Genomic DNA, 25,129 nt, shown 5'->3' on the forward strand with positions numbered 1-25,129 from the left:
TATAAGAAGGAGAAAAACAGAAAAGAAAAATAAGTTCTCACAGTTTGTAAGGTAAATAATCTTCACTAAAATAGCGAATTGTTGATTACTAATGATACAAGGTTATGATTCCGATGGATAAATACATCTTTTCGTTTCTTTTCTTATAAGCAAGAGAGTGATATATGGGGAAAGATAGATAATATGTATTATAGAAAGAGATAGAGATGAAGATAGATAGAACGATAGAATGATAGAAAGATAGATAGACAGACGGGGGAGGGAGGGAGATGTAAAGAAATCAACAGAGAACGAGAGTACAAAGCTTAATCTAACACGAATATATTTATATAGTTTTCCAATATAATTCAATAGGAGAGAAAGAGATTAGAATTGAATAAAAGAAATGACAAAACATTTCTATGACTCGGATATGTAGTTTATCATTTTTTTTATAGGTATGAGAGTGAAACAGAGTGACAGAAACAGAGAGACAGACAGAGAGGGAGGGGGGGGGGGGTTAAAGAGAGAAACATATTCTATCATAAAAGTTATCTAAGTCACGGATATAAAACACACAGATAGTTACTTCCTCCCAGCCAGTTTGTAAAGTATGTACATCTGGTCCCGACTCCTTAGTTACTTAAGAGGAGGCAGGTGGCGCATCGGCGTTGATGATTCCCAGTAAGATGTTCTTGTAGTCTCCGCTCGTGTCGCTTGTCACCATATCGGCCAGAGACGTGGAGTAGGCGGTCTGGAACTTTGCCTTGATCGTCCCTAGGTCGATCTGTGGAAGTGAGAGAAAACGTGCAAACAAAAACAATTAAGTGACTGGGCCGTGTCAGGGAAATACTCTTTCATGTTTCACTTTGGCGTTAAAAGGGAAAATTACTCTATTAATAATAATAATAATAATAATAATAATAATAATAATAATAATAATAATAATAACAACAATAATAATAATAACAATAATGTAATAAGGTTTATTAACCCAGGGTAGCCTCTTCAGTGCTGCCACTGCTCTACCAGAGGGCACTGCCATTATTTATTACCCTTGCGTCGCCAGGGCCGAGAGGGACATGATAGGCAAAACATCAACGTAAGCACTGGCCGGGATTCGAACTCGGGTCCTCCGATCGGGAGTCTGGAGTCTTATCCACTATGCCACAGCGCCCCCATTATTACGTTCTAAAAGATTCCTCGCTCCTCCTCCACGACGTATTGTCCCAGGTTAAATTAGAATCTATAGAGTGTGTATTACATCCGGGTCCGTACAGTAGAAATAAGTATCTGAAGTTTCTAATCAAAATGAAAGAAGCTAAAAGACGCTGTTAGAATACCTCAGAGCGCCCGACGATGATTCTGATGAGCTTTTCGTCCTTGGTACCGAGTCCCTTCATGGAGTAGTAGAGCCCATCAGCGTAGAAGGCAATAGGAGTATAGAGGCTCTTGACTGTAAGGGAGATTAAAAGGACGGGTAGAGCTGTTGTCATGGCAACTGTGATCACATCATCAGTTTAAGTATTGTCGAGGACCTGTTCTAAGCGATACTTTATGCGTTGTTATCAAGATCAACCCTTGATGTTTAACACTTGAAAAATCCGTTTATAGCAGAGTGGAAGAATTACGCGAATATCAAAATGCCTAATCAATAATACTCTTTTGTACATCTACGTTGTGAGAATTAAAAAAAGCTATTAACAAAGACGTAAAGACAACATGTTTACGCAATGCAAGACAATGAAAAATAACATGTCTATCACTCTTCCGGTTCTCCAACCCTAACAACCAACATAGCAATACGTTTCTGCTTTTGCTAAGGTTATATATGAGAATATTGGGTACTAGCTTATTTATAGAAAAAAAAACACAAAAAACGCCCAATTCAATTGAAGGGATGAAATATCATCAACACTTGAACATAATTATGATCATCATTCAGTTACTTCCTTGGGTTAAATCAAATGAAAAGTGCTTCCCCGTATTCTTGGCCAGACATACAATTTTGATAGTCAGTGACAGTCTCGTTTATTGCCCCAGAGTAATGACTTATGAAATTATATAACTAATAAATTATATAAGTTATGAACACACGTCTATGTTTATTGCTAAAGACTTCACGCTCTTCAATCACATGATGATAATTCATTAATTTTCCATGACCAACAGCCAGACCAATGGAACCGATTAAGGTACATTATATATTTTTTAACGCATTGCACTTACTCATGACCATGAATGCAGCCTTCTGTTCTTCAGACATCGCGCTGTCCTGCACAACTTTCACTAAGCTCTTTTTGGCTGCAACAAATTGCTGTGAGAGACAAAGGAAAAGAAAAAAAAAAACAGATATTAAACCGTCGTCTGTGATAAGATGACTAAAGAACGTTCATTTTTACAGCCGAATTTTCAATTTCTTAATCTCTTTGTTGTTGTTGTTGTTGTTTTACCATGCTTGAGAGATCCCAATTGCTAACAAGAGACCCTCTTCTTCGTACATATTGTTCACCGTTTCCTTGCATGTGAACATTGATAAAAGGATTCATTATCTGGAATGAAGCTATTCAATGTTGACGTTTACTTAGGTTTCTCCTTTCATATTCATATTTGTCATTGCGGATGGTGTATAAAGCATCAGTGAAATGTGAAGCAAATGTAAAAGCTGCTGGCGGATGAAAGGAAGACTAGTTAAAGTGGGCGTGTACCTGATCAGCTTGCTTGAACACTTCAACCAGGTGAGAGATGCTTGCTTTGCCGAACACCTCGTCAAGTCTCTCATTGGGTAGTTGCCAATCCTTCGGGTCAGTCTGCGAGTAAGTTGCAGAATCCCAAATGAGTAAATGATTATGACGTCATACTCACGAAATCCAAAATACGTAAATAATTATGACGTCATACTCACGGCAAACGTTACACTCAAATGCGAAATATGTTGAAAGTAGCGCCAATGTATTACTTTTCAAAGCAAAGATATTATGTTCAATAACGTATAATACACTCCGTAGAAGTTTTGTCATTGTAAGAAGATGAGCTAATTGATGACTTAAAAAGTCCAGCGCAGCAATAAAGAAAAAACGGATTGTTCTTTTTCCTGTAATGAAATATAAAAAGACTGCATTATATCATTCTCATCATCATCATTAAGCAAAAGTGTATTCCTAACAATGAGGGTAGTAATTGGTTTTTTTTTTTATACCGGCTGAATAAGAACATAAAAAAGTATCATAAAATAAATACAAATGAACAAGAGAATAATATTGCCCAGTGATATCACCAGCTATCATTTTTAGTGGCTTTAACTTGGCTGCCACTGATATTGTCCGTCGAAAACATTGATAAGTACATGTAACTATCATGCGTATATCACTTAAGTTATCACATATACCTCAAATCGTTTCTTTTTTTCAGCCGTTTAATTCATGCATACAATGCAGCTGTGCACTATACGTGTCAACCTCATGGCCTAATCAAGGGTTCGCATGCAGCTTAAGATAGGGATAATGACAAAAAGAAAATAGTGGGGCCTGATAGATAATATGCTATACACTCTGCAAAAAGTGGTTATGGACGCGACTCTTGAAGGACTGCGACCTTCTGTCACTGCTCGTGCCTACAATGTCTTCTGTTTAAGATGATAAAAATGGATTGATCGATTTTGGCATTTAAACCATTAGTAAGACCGTTTCATTCACTCTTCTCTCTTCATCACACTCACGTAAAATCTCCAGACAAAAAAAAAAAACTAAACAAATTTAGACATACTATTGTAAGATTAAATCCAAAATTATCCATTGTCGATCTTTCTCACCTGTACGAGGTAGTCCGCGTCAGTTTTGGCGTACTCGGGGTTGGCGTCCGGCTCAGCTGAACGCTCACCCTGAAATAGTGGAAAGACACAAAGGTTAACCCACAGCCTGATAATAATCATGTCCTATTACAAAATCACTGAAGAGTTCATAGTATCGTAGTGAACAGATTGCCTAGATCCGAATGCATCGAAGATAAACTTTGAAGACAAAGAATGTGACTGGGTCATTGTATTTGATGGCAATACTTAATATATTAGGTATCTATTTCGTTGATTTTCCTTTCTTTTCATGAATTCACAGAATAGAGAAAGTTTACCCATAACGAAGCAAGTATTCGCGTGAATCTAACCACATTTTTGTTGGTGTCACGTTCAGCGTAAACCCCCCCCCCCCAAAAAAAAAAAAAAACAATATGTGTGTCAGTAGAAATGGAAGTGCTTGATCTCTGAGGTATAATTATACTTCCTTCTTAGTAGCGCAATACAGGTGATCATGAAAAGGAATTCACCGACAAAGAAAAATCAATACAGTGTCTGAAATTGATAATATCGAATCCACAATATTGCAATACACGTCTAGAGCAAAATCGTCCAAGTAAGTGCCTAACGTTTCATACGACATGCAGATTGAGAGGAGGCATATCACGTGATAAGACTCCGTGGTCTGTACGTCACGTGATAAGACTCCGTGGTCTGCACATCACGTGATGACTCTTTCGAAAAGTTGCTTTACTTAAAGTGTCCATGCATAAAACTTCCCTGCAGTGCGGTGTTAGTCTTTATTCAGGAGTAATTTCAGTGCGAATAATTATTTTCACGTAGGGTTTTTTTTTCCTCTCTAATTTGCCCTTAGACTTACAGCGATAATGTTGCCGAGTACGGTCTTAAAGGGACTGTCCAGACCATTCATGACGTCATCTGACATCTTTGTAGAAAAGGCTGAGTAATCAAAAGTCAGAACAATGTTCTTTAGAAGTTAAATCATAAAATGGGTTCTTGATTTGATATCATTGGCAAAATGTTTTAAAAGGACAACCAAGAAACATAATAAAAAGCAATTTTGGACTTTAAAACCACAAAATAGGATAATACATCATTAATATATTTATATCAGTGTTACTTAAAATAGTAGCAATAACACATGACACAGCAGGGGGTATTAAGTTGATATACATGTCAATGATACTTTTGCTCAACATGAATGGCTATGAAAATAAAGTTCTTCATAATAATAGTTTTTCGATATTGACAACGACAACTTAAATGAAAGTAGTGTGATCCTATCAATCAAAAAAAAAACATGATCTTAGTGCGAAGGAGAGTATTCATTGCTGAATCTACTATCATTCACCCTTGCGAATTCACACGGAGAAAAATGATTGAACGCTCCATTTTTATACGCCAATGTTAACAATGCGGTTGAAGCATTCTCAGCAAAACATGTTAATATTACATCTTTCAGATACGCCAGACATCGGCCAGTGATTGGATAAACGTGATCACGTGACAGGGGTAATATTTTTAACGGGAGATTCAATCCTTGCGACCTTTGCAAACAAAATGATGATTGCTGTAGAAATCACAGCTTCTGCTTTTTTGTAAACGGATATGACCCTTTCCCATCTGTGACAATCTAGCCATTATAATGAGTACATACATGAATTATATAAATTCGTATGTGAGGTATATATCGGTGAGTGCGTGTGCACAAAGGCCTATCTACTATCCTCTTCTCTATCTATCTCTCTCTCTCTCTCTCTCTCTATCTATCTACCTATCTATCTGTCTATCCATCCATCCATCTATCTATAACATTATAGGCATGCTTCTGTATTAGATTTTGACATACATGATTACATAATAATAATAATAATAATAATAATAATTCTAATAATAATAATAATAATTGCATTTATATGGCACTTCATACTGGTGTTTCTAAGCGCACTGGTGCTATTCATAAAAAAGGCTAGAAAACTCAGTAACATTAGCAAAACCAGCATAACAGTAACAAAAGAAGAAGAAGAAGAAGAAAAATGCATGTGATACAGTGATATAATAATTAATAACTGACTGTGTGCGCCTCCAGGGAAAAAAAATACAACTGACTAAACAGATGAGTTTTGAGAAGAATTTTAAATGATTCAACAGATTACATTATTACATCTGTCTATACTTGCCTTCATTGTACGCCGCCGCCACGGCCAGTACCTCCTACATTCGCCGACAGAGCGTAAAGAGGGAGACATTTAATAGCAAGTGTACTATAACTTCTGACGCTCCTTGCCTACATTTCAAAGTATCATCAGAGAAAAATATGCACCACTGAAAAGTTCTGATTTCCAGAGGGAGAGTTCTTTGTTTTTTATTGCTTGCCGTTCCATTCAAGAAAATCGTTTCTTTATCACTGTTCCAACATTGAAAAGTATCAGAACCGAAGTGATTATTATATCAAAGGCAACAGCCACCACTGTCAGAGATGCATTCGCCTGGTAAAATGCAAATTAGTATTCAGCTATAATTGTTTTGTTGCATAGAAACTGCATCAAGTAATCTCTTTATTTTGATATAATGTTGTATTCAGACAAGTGTAGTGTGAATGAATTTAAGAATTTTGACCCCTTGTTTGACGATTTCATGCATACGTGGTAAAACATTTGTGTTGTAGATGACACAAGGTAGATAGTTAGAGTCATTCTCCGGACAGTGGTGTAGAGTGAGGAATGATTAAAAAGAGGAAAATTCGACAAGATTACAAATAAGGGCAGATGACCGGGGCCATTTTGTTTTTAAGTTTTCCCATACATGTGTATGTATACGGAAATAAATGAAAAGATACTTGGACATCTCTTTGATTAAAACTCAAACGAAACAACAAACAAACAAACAAACAAACAAACAAACAAACAAACACACTAAAAACCGACTGTTAAACTTTCAAAGTATTTGTGAGCTGGTTAAATGTTTCAGTATATCAGTGGTCAAGTCGATTCTCATCTTAACTACCCTTTGTCAAAAAGATATGCTGTTTGGCTTGTCAGTACTAACGTTGCGAATATTAATGATTATACATATTACATCTATTTACTATTTTTCTTTAGATATATAGTTATAATGTTCATTGCAAAAAACATCAAGAACTTACAGTGGGCTTGAGAGGGAAGATTATTTCTAGAAGTTGCACGGACTTGCAGTCACCATCCTGGAATTCAAAGTATAAAACACAATAATATTTATGTTTTATTTAGATGGGCATAGGTTATGTATATTGGTAAGCAGTCTGCAAGCAAACATACATTTTGAAATACGCACGCACATGAATGCGTATTACGTTGAAAAACTTGACTTGTTCAATACCGCATAGAATTGCGCATACACATCAGGAATGACAATTACAGATAGAGGTTATGAAAGGGCTGACAGATTAATCTTTTGTCCATAGGTATTGTGTGTGAAATTTACACACGTTTGACTTATTGGCCATGTTGGCACAGAGAGGGTTACTGTTATGCTGGCAGCATAATTTGAATACATACTGCAACTGATTGACAAATTGCCCTGCGTCGACGTAAATAAGCACTGAATTGATCAGTGTTTTAGTAGGAGGCCGTGATAAAAGATCATGGGCGTACAATCATACTCGAGCGGGATTCGAACCCTCGACCTCCTGATCCCGCTCAAGTTGGTATGTACGCCCATGATTTTTTTATCATGGCTACTACCAAAACACTGATCAATTCAGTGCTTATTTACGTCGATGCAGGGCAATTTGTCAATCAGTTGCAGCAGCTGCTGCTGCTGCTGCTGCAATGAAAGCATCTCGACGGAAGAATTTCATGAACTTGAATAAATACATACTATTATGAACGAGTTTCAGTTTTGTGTCTTTGTTGGCAGTCACGATACATAGAGGGCGCTATGACGAAATTTTGACAATGATTTACTTTGAGGATCCTGTTGACGAACTTGGCCAGCATAAGTGCCGGGTCGTCGAGCATACAGCTGACTGTCAGCCGATAGTCGCCGCTCAGCTCGTCCTTCAGACAGTCGATCAAGTTCTGAGGGAAGAGAGTCACATATCGCGTTTCAACAACAGGATGCAATTGGCAACCTATGCCAAACGGCTGCCGGTAAAACTACATACAACGTGACAAGTTTACCAAAGTCTAACTGTTGGTTTGTTTCTTTGTATACCAGAAAAGGACAAACATTGCACTATAGGGCTCATTATAGTTCAGTCGGTAGAGCACCAGTCTTGCAAACCGGAGGTCTCGGGTTCGAATCCCTCAACAATACAATTTTGTTTGCTCAATATTTCACTAATAAAATAATGTATTTAATTATGTTAAAAGAGTTAGCTTGATACATGATTAATCATTTTGTCTATACGTCAAATCTACTTCGTGGTAAAATTGGAAGATTATAACATCTCTTACGACAATTTTAACAGAGAAAGTAGAGCGTCATGTCTCCAGGACAACAACATTAAAATTCATTGTTCTTGGGGGGAAAAGTTAGATGGCACTTCAAAAAGGAAATAGTATAGCTAAAAATTAACTTTCTTGTTAAGCACACACGGATTATAATACAGCTGTACCTGCTTATGATCAAATATCTTCACGCACGGTAACTCGTTTCGAAGATACTGAACTTGCTAAACGAGACCATATTTCTCTTAAAACAATTTTTAAAGAAGGTAAGAAATCCAATATACGTGGTCGATGTATTTACTGATAAATTCCCTCTGTTAGGAGAAAGGTGTCATATTGGACTGTAACCTTTCATCCCATGTAGAGTTGTTGTCATTGGTCACACCTTCATTATACGTCATAGTATTAATATCGAATCTCCTGATCAATTGCATGGTTTTGGTTGCTCTTAAATTTCATGACGTTTCTAATTCATCCTAAATGGTAATTCATGTTCACGACACTTCAATTATTCATAACACTGCTGTTCTTTTAAATGAGACAAAAATTTCTTTATGACCACATTCGTGTTTGGTCCCACTCTACTCTAGCCTCTTATCGAGGGCCCTGGCGCTGTTGCAGTCTGTAGAGTAGATATAGAGGCGAGCCTGATTTTGTTATAGACTCTACGGACTCCAAAGTTACAGAGCGGCCAGGGCCGTCGGCAAAGCCGCTAAATGTGCTCATACCTCAGTGTACTTGGTCTTGTAGGCCGCGGCTATCTCCTGTCGCTGCGCGTTGGAGCGTTTCGTCATAATCTTGTTGATAGCGTCCTCGTCAGTACCTGGATTGGTCGGCAAATCAACACGTGATTATGACGTAAGCTCGTTGGCTCTGAGTTTGCGCAATTAGTGTATACTATACTTTGAGGCAACACATTCAGTAACACACAGCACGTAGAGACAGACTATACCGTCACGTACGCTTAAACATGCAACCACTCAAATATATCAAACTTCCCAGTCGTCACCTTCGCATTGCTCGCTCACATTTGCTCGCTCACAACATTCAAATTATTGCTACGCACTTTAACAAGAGATGAAAAAAGCGACTTAGAACAACTTCCTTCAGAATGAATTGATATCACCTGCACCTTAAAATGTGTTAAATCTGATACAGATCTCAAATCAATTACTTCAAGTGATAAACAGTCAGTCCGCAGCGTGAGCGAAAACGCACGTATTTATTCAAGTCGTATGCACGGCTGAGCGGTGCTTGCATACGTAATGAGCAGATACATGGTCATGAATAAGTCCGTGTAGAACGAGTATTTCTTGTCAGTTTTCGACACTTTTAATATCGACTGAAAGAGAAAACATTAGCAAATATGCTCATGATCAAAATAAATCGGAAAAGAAGAATATAGAATATAAAAATCTCTCTCGAATTCGGTATTGTATTCAAAAATATTCCTTCACGTTTGACGCCAAAAAACTAACCTGAAATCTTTCATGCCCCTCTAAAATATGGTGAAGACTATGTCCGCTAAAGTATATAGTATCACAATAAGGGAAAGTTTTCTCATCTTCATTTCAATACGGGTCAGGAACTAGCAAAATTCAGAGACATGTCTAGCGTCGAGTTTAAAAAGATTATCCTCGCGTTCGCACCGGAATTCTGGGTCTGTGATTGGTCGAAATCTGTCGCAAGACGCGGCGTGTCGCATCGCGTAGTATCCATTGGCTGCTGACTCAATGCTGTGAGTTCAAAAACTATGTATCAGATAAACGTGTCATTGATATGAGTAATAGCTGAATAGTGTACAATTGAGTTGGAGGTAATTTGAAAATGAAAGCCTATATTAGTTTCATGAAATCCATGATTTTTTTAAATGTTAGGTTCCAGATTGTGATCGAATTTTCACTCTCTATACAAAACTTGAACTTTACACAGAAACCAATGATGTGTATGTGAGTGTGCACTTACAATGACCCTGAACAATGGACCTGCCTACCACCTGTCCCGAGCTCTGCTGAAAGGCACATGAATGCTTTATCAATTATTCATGTGGATTGCCCTGAGCACTGCTAGTCTGAATTCTTGACACAGGGTGAAATGCATGCACATGAAAGAAGTAAGCACATGTTTCCATGTGCTTGCACACACCACAATTCAGAATGAACAAAGACTAGCTGCGATAGTGGAATTCCTCATGAAGCATTCCAATCCTGGTCATTGTCCACGACCATTGCCTGGGTATCAACAACACACTCCACGCGTGTTCATTCACTATCCCACTTCCGGTAAGAAAACACAATTTGCCATGTTTTCAACAGCAAAATTCACAACCTTAAAAATGGTGCCCCTCTTCGTTTTTTAATTGATCATACTCGCTCAAGTTTCACGATTGTGAAATCGAAGAAATTACGGAGATCTATTTTCAATACCAGTCAGGAACTAGCAAAACATCAAACTATGATCTAAAAGCTTCTTGAACACTGGCAAAATAATCGTTTACTTTGATGCTAAAATGGACTACTATATTGAGATCAAAAATAGGAAATTAGGTATCAAATTAATGAGCATAATCAGCTCTACAACCTACCCAACCATCCTGGGTCAAACAATGCACTGCGAAAGCTATGAAAGCTGTTATTGCGACCTCTGCAAAAACTCTCGCAATATCGCGAAATTTCGTCAGTCTCAAGGGCACAAACTGCGCAAACGTGATTCTGAATAAAATTGTCGTTCGTGCCTCATTATCGCACGCGCTGCGGACTGACTGTAAATACCAAGTAAGATATCTTGCATAGAATACACATTCTTATGCATGATTCATTCGCGTTGAAACTTAAACGAATGAAAACGAAAGAAAGAGGGGAAAACATTTTAATCACAGCGTGATGTTACAAAAGAGTAAGTGCACATTTTAGTATGTCCAGTGGAATGACAGATATGAACGCAATTACGAAATTGTAAAACAAAACAAACTGCTCAGGAGAATTACTTCGCGAAGATATCTGCAAACACAACCTTAATAACAACCAGATCAAGAAGTAAACAGAGAAGAACATCAGCACCTGATGCGCATAGCATCAACGACATTATCGTCACGAAGACACATTACAACTTCCTTCCTTAAAGGACAAGTTCACCTTCATAGACATGTGGGTTGAGTGAATGCAGCAGTAGCAATATTAGTAGAACACATCAGTGACAGTTGGAGCAAAATCAGACAATCCGTTAAAAAGTAATGCATTTTTGAAGTTTCTGCTCAGTCACGGCTGGATGAAAAGACTACTATAGCTTGTGATGTCACATGAGTACAACTATATAAAGAAAGAATAAAGAATATTCAACATATTTCCATTTTTCTCGCATAACAAAAGAACACTCGACTTCTCTCTTTCAGAAGGCAGGGGGAATAATATTACTCTTAACATACGTCAGTAGCAAGTCGAGGAAATGTGCACTTTATTCAAAAAGTAAAGTTTTGTGAAATTCTCTTTTTATTTTCCTTATATAGTTGTACGCATGTGACATCATACACTGTAGTAGTCTTCTCTTCCAGCAGTGACTGCGCAGATACTTAAAATATTCGTAACTTTTGAACGGATTGCCCAATTTTCCTCAAACTTTCACTGATGTGTTCTACTAACATTGCTGCATTCTCTCAATCCTTATGTATATGAAGGTGGAATTGTCCTTTAAAAGAGTTCGATTCGGAGCGCAGTCAAGTTATAGCTACCGGCTGACGTCGTTGCGGATCTCCGAACTCCGAACTATCTTAATTTCCTTTCTTTCTTAAAACTTCAAGTTTCTTTTTCTACTGTCATCATCCTACCGACTCTAGAGTCAAAGGACATGACTATCAAGATTTGTCAACTTTACTTTAAAAGGGCTGTCGAAAGGGGGCATAGTCATTATTGAGTTTCTGCTCAGTCACGGCTGGATGAAAAGACTACTATAGCATGTCACATGAGTACAACGATATAAAGAAAGAATAAAGAATATTCAACATATTTCCATTTTTCTCGCATAACAAAAGAACACTCGACTTCTCTCTTTCAGAAGGCAGGGGGAATAATATTACTCTTAACATACGTCAGTAGCAAGTCGAGGAAATGTGCAATTTATTCAAAAAGTAAAGTTTTGTGAAATTCTCTCTGTCGAAAGGGGGCATAGTCATTATTGAGGGAAAAAATCTGTAGAAAAAAAAATGAGATCAGAGGTATAATTCAAAGCATCATAAATATAAGAACTCACCGAATCCAGCCATCGCATTCTTCAAGGCTTCGGCGTCAGCATCCTTGTCAAACGGGTCGGCAGCCGTGACTGTTCCCTACGAAAAAGAAGAACATATTGATATAATTCATCTACTACCGAATTTAACATGTGGGAAATACATGTATCTTCTGTAGTAACGGATAAGCAGACAAACGTCCTGATATACGCCCACACCGTGAAGGATGCAGAAAACAATGAAAATAAAAGGATCCGACCAACGCAAAGATCCATACTAAATCTATGTAATACATAATCATCATATCAGACTAGATTTAGGAACAATATTACCACTTTGAAAGAGCATAAAAACAGACACAGAATGGACATGTACACACACATACACACATACCCAAAAAGATGTTGCAGGACGCAGATCACATCACGATACTTTTTTTTTGTACGTAAAGTGATTGATTTCATGTGTGACATTTCGTTAACGTTTCATTATTAGACGTTTTCTTTTTCTGTTTGGTGAATTCTCACGCCGTACGCGGCCCTTCTTGCTACTAGCGTCTGTAATGCTTTGTAAAGATGAAGTAATTGATGTGTGGGAGTTGCAAATGACAGCTAAAAGTCTAAAGACATTTTCATGTATGAAAAGATTTAGTCAGCAAACTTAATCTTAAACTTTCTGCATCAAACTCTCACAACTCGAAAAGTCTTCCCTAACAGCAAACTTCTTGTACTTTTATTCACTGTATTTTACTTAACCACAATGTTGTACTGATTTTGTGTAATTTTAAATACGTAAATGTTTTAATGTAATTGCACTTTATTTTTTAAATGAAATAAATGGAAAATATATCTAACGTTATATCGGCGCATGCGAGTAAGAGGTACCAGAAATTAACTATAATAAACAGTAATAAACTTCCTCATAGGTTGATGCTGTAGTGTTTGATGTCTTTAAGACCAAATGGAGCCCTGCCTGCAATTTCCTTCAGAAAAAATGTAGATTAGAAGTTCACATTAAAAAAATCCATTCATTACAATCTACATGAAATTTTAGTTTTTGAATAAACTAATCATGATGGATTCCTATGGTATGTAAGGACAACAATGAACGATTCGATATCTCGGTAAATAAAATTGTTTCTACAGTCATCGTTTGACATTGCATCCGTATGGCGTATGCTTAGTGATTTCGGTGACTGGAGAGTATACAATTATATCTAGCAGTTTTCTCCGAAAAGTAATTATGGACAAGATAATGAATACATTCAGAAGTTTACACGTAAAGGGAACAACATCTTAGTTCAGGAACTTCGTGATACTAGTAATTGCAAACTTCTTAATGCTACAGCTTATAAAAGGGACAGCTAAACTTATAAAGGGACAGCTAAACTACTGCCTCATCAAAGTTATACATTCTACAAAGGAGACGCTTCACATATAAAAAGTAACCAGTCTCTTACCACATTAAAGAGTTATTCACCTTTATAAACATCGGAAAAGTCAAGAAACCCTTCGAGGTATCTCAACTATTTTCCTATCATTTGCAACCTCTTTGGGGACAAAGCTTACCGTGCTCTCTACAATATTCTCTATGAGCGCGCGGTTTACGAGTTTCAATAAATGTTCGATCCGACGCAGTGAAAATTATAGCGTATCACATCGCAAACATTTAATTTCCTGGGATTTCCCTCACCGTAACATCTTGATTTAACTGACAACCACATCATCATGATGTTGTTTCCTGGTGAGTTGGTTATAAAAATATATTACTTTGTAAAATGGGTAATGCCCAGCCCGTTGTTAACACTTACTTCACCAATGAGTAGAGTGTGGACAAATTTCTCATGCATATCCATGGACAGGAAATAACGTGGCATACAAAGGATTAAAAGAAGCAAAGCTATACCTTACATCACCAAGACATTTACGACGGTACTCCAAAGTTATTGTTAAAAAGGTAAGATATTTCTCGATGGCTTACGTCGCTGACTGATTGTCTTCTCTAGCGTTTGTGAAGTCATGAATAAGCGCTGGGTAGAGTAATTTTTGAAGGAACAAATGTAAATTGACTATCCAGAAAATTCATAAAAGCCATTCTGATATTAAGCCTGAAAAATTGAGACAGATGATACTAAATGTATAAAACGCGACAGAATGTTAAGGCATATTAGGCCATTCACGTGGATGATATCAGAAAGAGCGGATCAGTGAGGGGAGAGAAAAAAAAAACCAAGCAAACCTGGAAATCAATAATGGACATGTACATTTCGGATGCTGGAGACTTAATCAAGTGTGGCGGATAATGTGGAAATATTAAGGAAATATACAAATTTACTAAAGTGCAAGTGCTCTCTGTCAACAAAATATATCTTGAAGAAAATGATTTATTTTTACCCTCGCGATACGAGGGCAAAAATCGAAATCCTCACAGTTATCTGAAGTCCAAGACCCTTTAAAACAGACATGAAAAAAAAGACTAGGAAGAGAAAGAAATTAGTAAATCTACAATCGAAGTGAAATATTTACGACTGGCGTGGTCGATTCGGTAGTTGGTGTCGGAGCAGACATCGTGATGTTTTGGAGACCGATGAGGAGCGCGGGGAAAGAGAAAGCAAAGATCAACCTTTCGGCAAGATGGCGAAATGCAGAGTGAAGCCGAAAGCAGCTGTTCGGCGAGTGACACACCCAAGGAAAACTATCCGTTTTGGTCTCTAACCTTCTCTTAATCTTTCTGTCCCTCTCATTCTATACCCCTCCCCCCCCCCCCCCCCCCCCCCGCCACACGGGCCATATTGCTTGTTTTTCTTTTAGTATAATTCCGCATGTATCTCAGTTCTTATTCGTTCCCTATTTGTTGTTTTCGGTACATGTGATCAGGCAGAAATGCCGACGCACTGTACCTGCAGAAAGCAATGACCTTTATTGACCAGACGTGACAAATAACCTGAGACCATTTTCAGGGTATTTGACAGTCTTGTTACAATACCACCACTCTTACGTCCTTCCCAACAAACAAGAAACAAACATATAACGAAATAAAAAAGCATACAAACAACAGACGGAGGAACAGATCCTCATGGAAGAAATTTTTTTTTTTTTAAGAGAGGCCATCATGCAAACTGGAACCCGCATGTAGCATATCATTTACAGACATAGACAGATTTCCCGCTACACAAACTTTGAAGACTTTATAATCATATATATTTCACACATGACTGCTTGCTCATGTCATATTTCAATCAACAATCTACCAGAATAGCATTCACAGTGTATTCTGAATTGTTTAACTCCACTTCGAGCTGAAGTAGAATTGTGGTTTCTCTTCTTTGTAGTTGCTGTAGTTTTTTTTTCTTTTTTTCCTTTGATTTCATGTCACTTGACATTGGTTCTTCTTCTGTTTTTTTATAAATCGGTTTGTAGCTTCGTTAATTCATTATTCGCTTTCTTATTTGTTTTCTGAGGGTCCTATTTCGTACGAGCTTTTTAGCGGGACCCTCTATTTCCAGTCCCATCTTTAATCTACTTGTCCAATGTACTATATGCATTTGTATATTATACATTAAAAGAATACAATCGTGTTTTCTTCATTTGTTACTCATATCCACACGTACTTCGTTAATTCACCGGGGGGGGGGGGGGGGGGTGGTGTAATTATTACAAATGATAATATATTCTACTTATGTTACAATGTATCTAATGTCTCTGTTTATTTGATGGAAATGAAAGTATACTCTAATCTTGAATCTGATCATGTTGTAATATCATACAAAACTAATGACAGAGGTATTATCAAATTCGGATCTAGAATAAGAACATTCTTGAATCATAAATTGCTCACATGATTTATAAGAAATCGTGATATACCAAGTCAATGAGAGTTGTTGTTATGCATTTGCACGTGACAACGCAAGTAACACAAGTATACGTTCGGAAATAATCGTCTAGTACCATAACATTTTATCAAACTATTTCTCTCAAAAATGCATCCATTAAGTTCCCGGAATCCCACACAGTAGATTTCGTCGATAAAGGCACTGTATGAAAAGACGTACTCTCGTGCGAAGGTTTGTGATTAAAACAAAAGTTTCCTATTCTTACCATTGTCAAATTTGTCGTCTTTTCACTTTCAGGTTTGTGGATGGGACATAGTTAAGGGCACAGGAAATTAGGCGCAAAAACAATGGAACAATTCACATCACGATGTTTACATATTCGGTAAAAAGGAGACCTTGATAATTTCAAGACATTACATGATGACAGTTAGACTTGGACAGTTAAGAATAGTTGAGATACCTATATTTTTTCTTTTGCATTTTTGAACCAGTAAAGAATACTAATCTTGTAAGAAAAAACATGTTGATTCCTCAGTTTCATAGGTTAATAATGTAAGACAGGACCCGACTTCGCAGGTCATTATCACCTACAAAGGTATATCAGTAGGAGTAAACGGAAAAGTTTTTCGGATTTAGGTTCCGTCCATTGCAGAGGGTAACGCAGAAGACTTTACTAGTCATGTCAAATTAACATGGTTATACAAACTCTGCATTTTCAAATTGAGAATACAATACGGAAAACAGGATCATGCTCTATATCGCGTCATAAGCTGTAGAGAGAGGGAGATAGTAATACTATGCCCATATATTTCTATCATAGGCTCAGCATTTCGTGTGAGAAAAGTGCAGCTTCTCCCCACAGGAAAGTTTATTGTCCTTTGATGTTATTTAACACAATGTCACTTTCTTCTAAATAGTCCATTTACCTTTGCGATCGTTTAGCTCTCTGTTACCAATCAGAGTAAAGAACCACCATTCAGTCCTGTGTTACGTAAACATTTTTCAAATATGGAACGAGGGAAAAAATGGCCATTCCCTAGTTCACTTCCTCGTTCATTTCTTCTAAAGAGACAAGAACAGTGGCGCACCACAAAAAAATAAATATATATATATACATATATATATATATATATATATATATATGTATATATCTATACATGATTACGACCAGTTTATAGTCTCCTAATCAGACTTAGGAATAAAAAGAAAACAACTTGGAGTTGTGCGTGTTCACGGAACCATTTGAGAGTTGATTCCAAATGATATATAGGTATATTTTCCCCACCAACTTGTCTTTCAGACATGCGCAGGTGCACAAACATAGACACACATTTTATACACATACACAGTAATAGATTTCTTGGTAATCACGTTCGCTTCATTAATTTTCTTTCGCATTCGACACTTCGTTTTACACATACCGAACATAATTGTGAACAAACAAACAAAAAAGGCAAATATGCCACTCTACCTGATGTTTTTTTTTCTTCTTATTTGCAGTCTCTATAAAGAAGAAGAGGTAAAGAAATCAATCATTATTTTCTTTGGCTTTTATGAGCATGTAAAAACAAAAATAAAAGCCTGCCAAGATGCCGTGAATCCGAACACACATTAGAACTGAAGAGTATATTCTACAAAAGAACACGGCATTAAACGCTTACTACAGAGCACTAACATTTTCAAAGATTTTAACTGCCTATGTTGCCATTGTTAATATTACCTTGGAGATACTGAACAGCCTATTTTCTTTTTTGTTTTTTGTTTTGATTTTTTGTTTTGTTTTGTATTTTTTTCAGGCCGTTTTATTCTTGTGAGATCTTGTTCATTTCACACGTTGTGAGTCTTTCAAAGTAGGGATTACTTAAAGGGGATTGCTAGTAAACGATCAGTGGGAATCAGTGGGAATGCTGAGGGATGATTGTTCCAATCCTTGTGGGATTCATCTAAGAGTACAATATCTACTGCTGTGTGAAAATTATTTGCTTCAGAACGGTCTCATATTCAAGTAATGTGCAAATTAATGCTCCGTCACTGACCAGGCACACTAACATGGAAACATTAAACTGCACATTACTTGAATATGAGACCATTCTGAAGCAAATAATTTTCACACAACAATAGATATATAATGTACTCTTAAATGAATCCCACAAGGATTGGAACAATCATCCTCCAGCATTCCCACTGATTCCCACTGATCAGTTACTATCCATCCCCTTTAAATGATGGTCTTCAACATCTGATAAGAGGACGTAAACATACTTGTAAACACGTCGTAAAAAGAATCGCCAAAGCAATTTGATATTCATGTTTCCTTGCACGATGTTCACATGACGTGACATATTATACCCCAAGGACGTTTTTCTTTTCTTAAACAAATGTGACACAAAACCAACAGAAAGGTCACGACAAGGTGTCCTTTGATAAGAGAAAAGACAAAACCCATTTATTCAATTGAAGACCTGAATATAAGAACGATCCAAGTCCAATTTTTGGCCAAATTCAGTTTGACATGGGAAATTGTAGCTTATTAATTAATATTATGCGTGGACTCATCTTGTGTATAAATGATAAATCCTAATTACCCCCGGAAGTGCCTAAAATGAATAAATGAAATCTTATATGAATGTAAGAATGACCCAAGTCCAGGACTTGGGTCATTTTTATATTCATACTATAGCGCCGTCTCTCATCTCTTATACACTGTAAAAACATCGGTGTTAGATTTAACACCACGGGTGTTAAATCTAACACCGATCAAACTTCAATAAAGGACCACACCCACAGGTGTTAAAAATGCACTGTGATGGTGTTGAAAAGTGTTCACCTGACACTTCGTGGTGTTAATTTGACACTGTACCTGGTGTTATTTTGACACTGTACTGGTGTTAATTCAAAAATGACACCACATGGTGTTGATTTGATATTTGTTGGTGTTAATATCAATGGTTTAACACCCGTCCAGCTTCAATAAGAGACCACACCAGCTGATGTTACTTTGGTGTAAATTTATTTTCACATTTTAAAAAAAATCTAGTATTTTAATGTAAAATTCTTGATCGTCTTGTTTAAATTGAAAATCAACAAGAAGTGCAGTTACTAAGAAACTCTTCAAAAAACAGTTTAAAATTTGGTAATGACACCCGGAGGTGTTAATTTAACACCATAAATGAGCACCAAAAATTTAACACCAGCTCGGTGTTCACTATTTAACACCGGACTTTTTGCAGTGTAGCAGCCTATCTGTATATGATTCAAAGAACGACCCAAGTCCATCACACAAAATGGCCTCTCCACAATTAATGCAAATGTAAATTGTCATAAAAAAAATATGTTCTAATTTGTATATACAATGTTGCCTTCCCATCACAGTTGAATAGAATATTATTGGACAAAATAAAAAAGATGTGATTTTTTTTTCAAGTTTACTCGAAATGGCCTTCCATTGACTTAGATCGTTCTTATATTCAGATACTCAATTATTAGTTTTAAAACGCTATTATTCTATGAAAGAACATTTTTTTTTTTTGCAGTATACTTTTATACTAGGTTTGAGATCATAACACGAATGGTAATTTTCTTTTTTTTAAGTGTCCTATAGAATACTTTGCTTATGTCTGACGCTGGCTTTCTCAGATTGACAATTATAAAAACCATGTAAACACCTTTCACTTTAAACGCGAGTAAGTTTGAAAAGATGATGACAATTTTGTCGCGTTGGAAGTCAGTATCAGTCACAAAAGTAATGTATTTTCAGTCATGATGTTGAAACTGTCAGTTTAGTTTGATAACCCCTTCCTAGTGGTTGCCATGGAGTTTTATATCCAGTTTTTTTGTTCCATATATGAATTGCAGAGATCACAGCTAGTAAGGCTGGGTAAAATTTTGCAGTTGACTATATCACAAATTTCATTCTTTTTTCCAAATGCACCTTTTTCAAAAGTGTGTACTTTTTTCCATTTCTAGATAGATTAAGAAAGTTCATTTGGACTGAGTTATGAATCATTCTGAAGCTTAGAGTCTGCTCTTTCAGAATCTACTCTTAGCTAAGAATTCATGTCTGCCGACTTTTCGGTGAGTTTGTTATGCAGGGTGACAAACTATTCTTGTATGTCAATCTATGACACTCTTATAAGGTGCGTTTTCACGCAATGTTCGTTTTGATGTATGGTTATATGTATCATCTTGCAAGTGCATATCGAATGTGCATAATTATTGTCACAACCTTGTACGCAAATTCATCCCCTCAAAATCTTTCCTTGGTTTGTTCGTAAACAGACGATATAGAGATAGATACATGTTTTTTTTTTTTTGGGAAAACAACAACAACAACAACAATAACAATAACAACATGTTTTTGGTAGAAACTTTAAAAGCTCATGATTATCAGATATATCATAACTTTCTTATTTTGTTTCCAATTTTGATGAAACCTACACCGCCTCTCTGATTGTAGTCTTACAGAATCGATAACAGCTCAGCTTAAACATGCTTTGGAATTGTACATCATATAGAATATGCTATCTATATTCTAGCGATTTTCCCTCTTGATTTGAAAAGCTTATTGCCTTTCTTAACTTTTCCCAAATGCATCTTTCCGTCTACTTTTATAACATTGTTTTTTTTTCGCAAGGTTTACACGTTTGTTTGATTACGCTGTATTCTTGCTTTCGCGAAATTACACGGTAGGTCTTCCCCCGATGTCAGTATTCACTAATCCATATGTTCAAGATACGTCACATTTTTGTCAAAAAATAATCCGAGGGTTCCATAGCTATCTGACACATTTGAATATTGCTCTTTTTTAAATACACTTTTATTCTGCATGATAGATGTTTCAAATACATTGTTAGAAAGCAAAAGCGATTGATAATTCTAAGTAAGATATACAATGTCGTTGTGAAAATCGTACTTATCTGTTTCTATTGTTTACGTCCGTTTTTCTGCAGCTATAATGGTAAGTGAATATACACTGTACGCATGCGGACATACAAAGTACGCATATGCATTTACCTGCAATGTGTTGTATAATGTGCATTAACTTAAAAGACGCGGTCATGCACAAGTTTAGAATAAATGAATAATTTCTGAAAATATAATAGTGTAGAAGAAGACTTGCTCTTTCAAAAAATATGGAAAAGTCAAAACTGGTAAGGTTGACCCATTTCACGTATTTTCAGCCCTCACACAAAATCAGTGCGTGCGACTTTTTGTTCGTTTTGTGATGCACGGTCACACATTATGTAGGTGCCTATCTCTCTCTCTCTCTCTCTCTCTCTCTCTCTCTATATATATATATATATATATGTATATACACATATAATATATGTATATATATAATATATATATATATTATACAATTTATACATATACAGTGTATATATATATATGATTATATATATATATATATATATATGAGAGAGAGAGAGAGAGAGAAGAAGAAGAAAAAGAGGAAAAATTCACCAGGACCGCCAGAGAAGATCCCAAATAGTAAGCTCTTGCACGTGCACAGGCAGACAGGTGCCCGCATCTCTGGCAGAAACAAGATGGATGTGACCTTTTGTCGGCCACTGCACTTTGGAGCAGCAAATTATCAAGATGTCATGTTTTGTGACATGCAAGGTGATTGTCTCATCGCATGAGGAACAACAATTATACAGGTAAGGATTCTTCTTCATCTGAATTAATGGATGTAGACCTACTTGAAAAAGTGTTTAACGCGAAGCATTGGTTGTTTGAGTAGAAGTGGGTAGTTGTAGCAGTAGCTGCGATAAATACCTAAGTAGCAATATACATAATAGTGTTACTCTAGGCTGAGGTAGAAATATAAGCTATGGCACTGCTTCCACCAATCCTGCTACTATATAAAATTGACCTCAAAACCTCTAATTTCCATGCATTATACAAAATGTGCAACAATAATAGAAATATTCTGTGACTTTGAACAAGACACTTTGTTTGAAATCGCACTAGCCCTAGTTCTGCCGATGTATAGCAATGGGTGACGAGATGGGAAGGCGCTAATACTTGGGGGTGGAAACAGCTTATTGTTTAAAAACAAATAAGTTGTTCTGCAGTCTGGCAGCAATGAACTTGAGGGTTGTGAATTGAATGCACTTTAGGCAACTGTTGTCGTTTTCTCCAGTGACTGGAGTTATGATAAGATAATAGAAAAACTACGTGGAGAAATGATGTGATATACTCCTAACAATTATTGCCATAATTTGCTTATACTTCATCGTTCTTCTTGTAATATTCAATATTCATCATAATTCTCTTTATTACTTTTATTTTCATTATCATAACTATCTTCATCATTATTTTTGTTATTATTATGACTTTCATAACTTTCGTTGTTGTTATTTGATGATTATTCTAATCATACCTATCAGTAGTTTTAACAGCATTGTTATTCTGTTATCATAATTACGAGAGCATGGCCCTGTTTTATGAAGAGTTACAATCAATCATAAAGTTGATTTCTATCATAAGTCTTTGGCAGCCCGTGTTAAGGGAATTTAAAATCGGTTATATCTTCGGATAAAACAGGGCCCAGCACGATCAATTGCTCTATCTGCTACAGTCAACTTGAGCATGATGTCAAATGACACTGGAAGTATACCATGAGTAAACGCGAAAACGCGCGAACTACGAAACAAACGTAATTCAAAACGCGCACATACACATGTGCGTGCGTGCTTGCGCGCGCGAGAGTGTCTGTGTGTGTGCGTGCGTGCGTGCGTAATCTACTGTATATCAAATCTCGTGTGACTGACGTGAAGAGAAAATTCTGTTTCGCAATGACACTGATGATGGTGATTACGATAATGATATCACGGCGATGGTTTTGATTATGATGTCCTACACTGTAAAAACATCGGTGTTAGATTTAACATCACGGGTGTTAAATCTAACACCGATCAAACTTCAATAAAGGACCACACCCACAGGTGTTAAAAATACACTGTGATGGTGTTGAAAAGTGTTCATCAGACACTTCGTGGTGTTAATTTGACACTGTACCTGGTGTTATTTTGACACTGTACTGGTGTTAATTCAAAAATGACACCACATGGTGTTGATTTGATATTTGTTGGTGTTAATATCAATGGTTTAACACCCGTCCAGCTTCAATAAGAGACCACACCAGCTGGTGTTACTTTGGTGTAAATTTGTTTTCACGTTTTTTCAAAAATCGAGTATTTTAATGTAAAATTCTTGATCGTCTTGTTTAAATTAAAAATCAACAAGAAGTGCAGTTACTAAGAAACTCTTCAAAAAACAGTTTAAAATTTGGAAATGACACCCGTTGGTGTTAATTTAACACCATAAATGAGCACCGAAAATTTAACACCAGCTCGGTGTTCACTATTTAACACCGGACTTTTTGCAGTGTACGTGACACCACGAATATGAATAAAAGCAAAATGTTTTAAAACACTATCACAGTCGATTTTTTAACACTTCTTCTGTTAATGAATTTTTATTGAAACATTTCATAAGCAAAAGGAGAACAACATCAACAACAAAACATCACAATGACCTCACGCACAAACACACACACACACACACGCATACACACATACAATAAACAACTTACGACTGGTGTTCCTTCGAAAGGAGTAGTAGCTTGGGAGTTAGATGCGTTCTGACCCATCTTGATTTCCTTCTGTTACACTCGATGAATCCAGTGATAAAGAGAGATGACTCACGGTAAAGAGCGGCAAGACGATGCGGAAAACCCTGGAAACAGAAGATTCAGGTCAACATCTTCACGAAACATAATGATGAAGTCGAGACTGGTAATCTATAACATCTTTTAGGCTAGCCTTATTCGGCATTTCAAAGTATTGTGACTGAGAAATGTGTAAGAAGCCTACCCTGGTTCTATGACATTTGCTCCTTACGACAATTATTGTTCCCATGAAATAACTTCACGCTACCGCACAAATATAACAGTAACCTTAATCCAATTCTCACATCAAACTAACCCTAAACCCCTATCAGCGACTCTAGCCCTGACTCATAGCCCTTTGAGAAACTTGTTAGACTGGAGCAATGATTTTCGCAGGAGCAAATGTCGTGTCCCCATCATGTATCCCCTGTACATGCAAACTGCAGTATCATCACTAATAAAAAAAAAGTTTGTGCATTCGCTTGCACACAATACATATTATCATGTATATCTATTCAAATGCCCGACAACAAACTCATGTATTATGCTATATGATATATGCATGCTAACATATACATACATGCATATACATAATTACATACACTCATACAAAATATGGGACATAATGTACATAATAATATTAATTGGCATGTGTTTGTTACATTTCTGTCACCATGTTGATCACCATGCATAATTGCAGGCCTAACACCCTTATTTTGTAGTAATTTTGTTGTAAAGTGCTGTGAAACCAGTCATTGACTGTGTAAGAGCGCTATATAAATGATTCAATTGTATTGTATTGTATATTGTATAACACTCCTCCCCTCTAACATAAGATAACAATGAACAATTATTCTTTTTATCGATAGATATTCTGCCATATTTACTGTATAGTCTTTTGACCATCAACCAGGTCGAAAACACCTCAGCGTAGAAACTCTGCTTTCAAAACATGAAGGGGGAGGTGGGCAGTGAGCGAGTGAAACAAAGTTGACATAATTATACCAAGATGGACCGCGAAAATTCGAGACATACGCCAGACATAAGGCACCTTGCAGTTAAGCCCTACAAACCCAAGTGAAAGTGTTCACTAATAGTGAAGTAACATCTCATCGTCATAGGAATGTGACTTTAATAAAATAGTATATAAACAATAATGACAAAGAATAACAACAACACA

General features: G+C 36.6%; 1 protein-coding gene across 1 annotated transcript; it reads right to left on the reverse strand.

Annotated features, from left to right (window-relative positions):
• Positions 1-622: 622 nt before the first annotated feature.
• LOC139720474 (annexin A5-like) lies at positions 623-15,009 on the reverse strand. The gene is made up of 12 exons (XM_071631830.1): positions 14,968-15,009; positions 12,466-12,541; positions 8,949-9,043; positions 7,735-7,848; positions 6,936-6,992; positions 5,971-6,004; positions 4,650-4,729; positions 3,791-3,859; positions 2,688-2,789; positions 2,209-2,296; positions 1,323-1,435; positions 623-766 (listed from the first exon to the last, which is right to left on the reverse strand). Exons 1-12 carry the CDS (start codon positions 15,007-15,009, stop codon positions 623-625), a joined length of 1,014 nt encoding a protein of 337 aa, XP_071487931.1.
• Between the last annotated feature and the right edge of the window lie 10,120 nt (positions 15,010-25,129).

This window comes from Diadema antillarum, unplaced genomic scaffold (assembly GCF_040938485.1).
Source record: "Diadema antillarum isolate AM-2024a unplaced genomic scaffold, OU_Dant_1.0 scf00000128, whole genome shotgun sequence".
NCBI lineage: Eukaryota > Metazoa > Echinodermata > Echinoidea > Diadematoida > Diadematidae > Diadema > Diadema antillarum.

Coding starts and splice junctions, on each gene's coding strand:
- LOC139720474 (XM_071631830.1), bottom strand. CDS start 15,009: ATGTCTGCTCCGACACCAACTACCGAATCGACCACGCCAGTC. Junction 7,849..8,948: donor ACAAGACCAAGTACACTGAG/GTATGAGCACAT, acceptor CTCTTCCCTCAG/AACTTGATCGACTGTCTGAA. Junction 2,297..2,687: donor TGTTCAAGCAAGCTGATCAG/GTACACGCCCAC, acceptor TGTCTCTCACAG/CAATTTGTTGCAGCCAAAAA.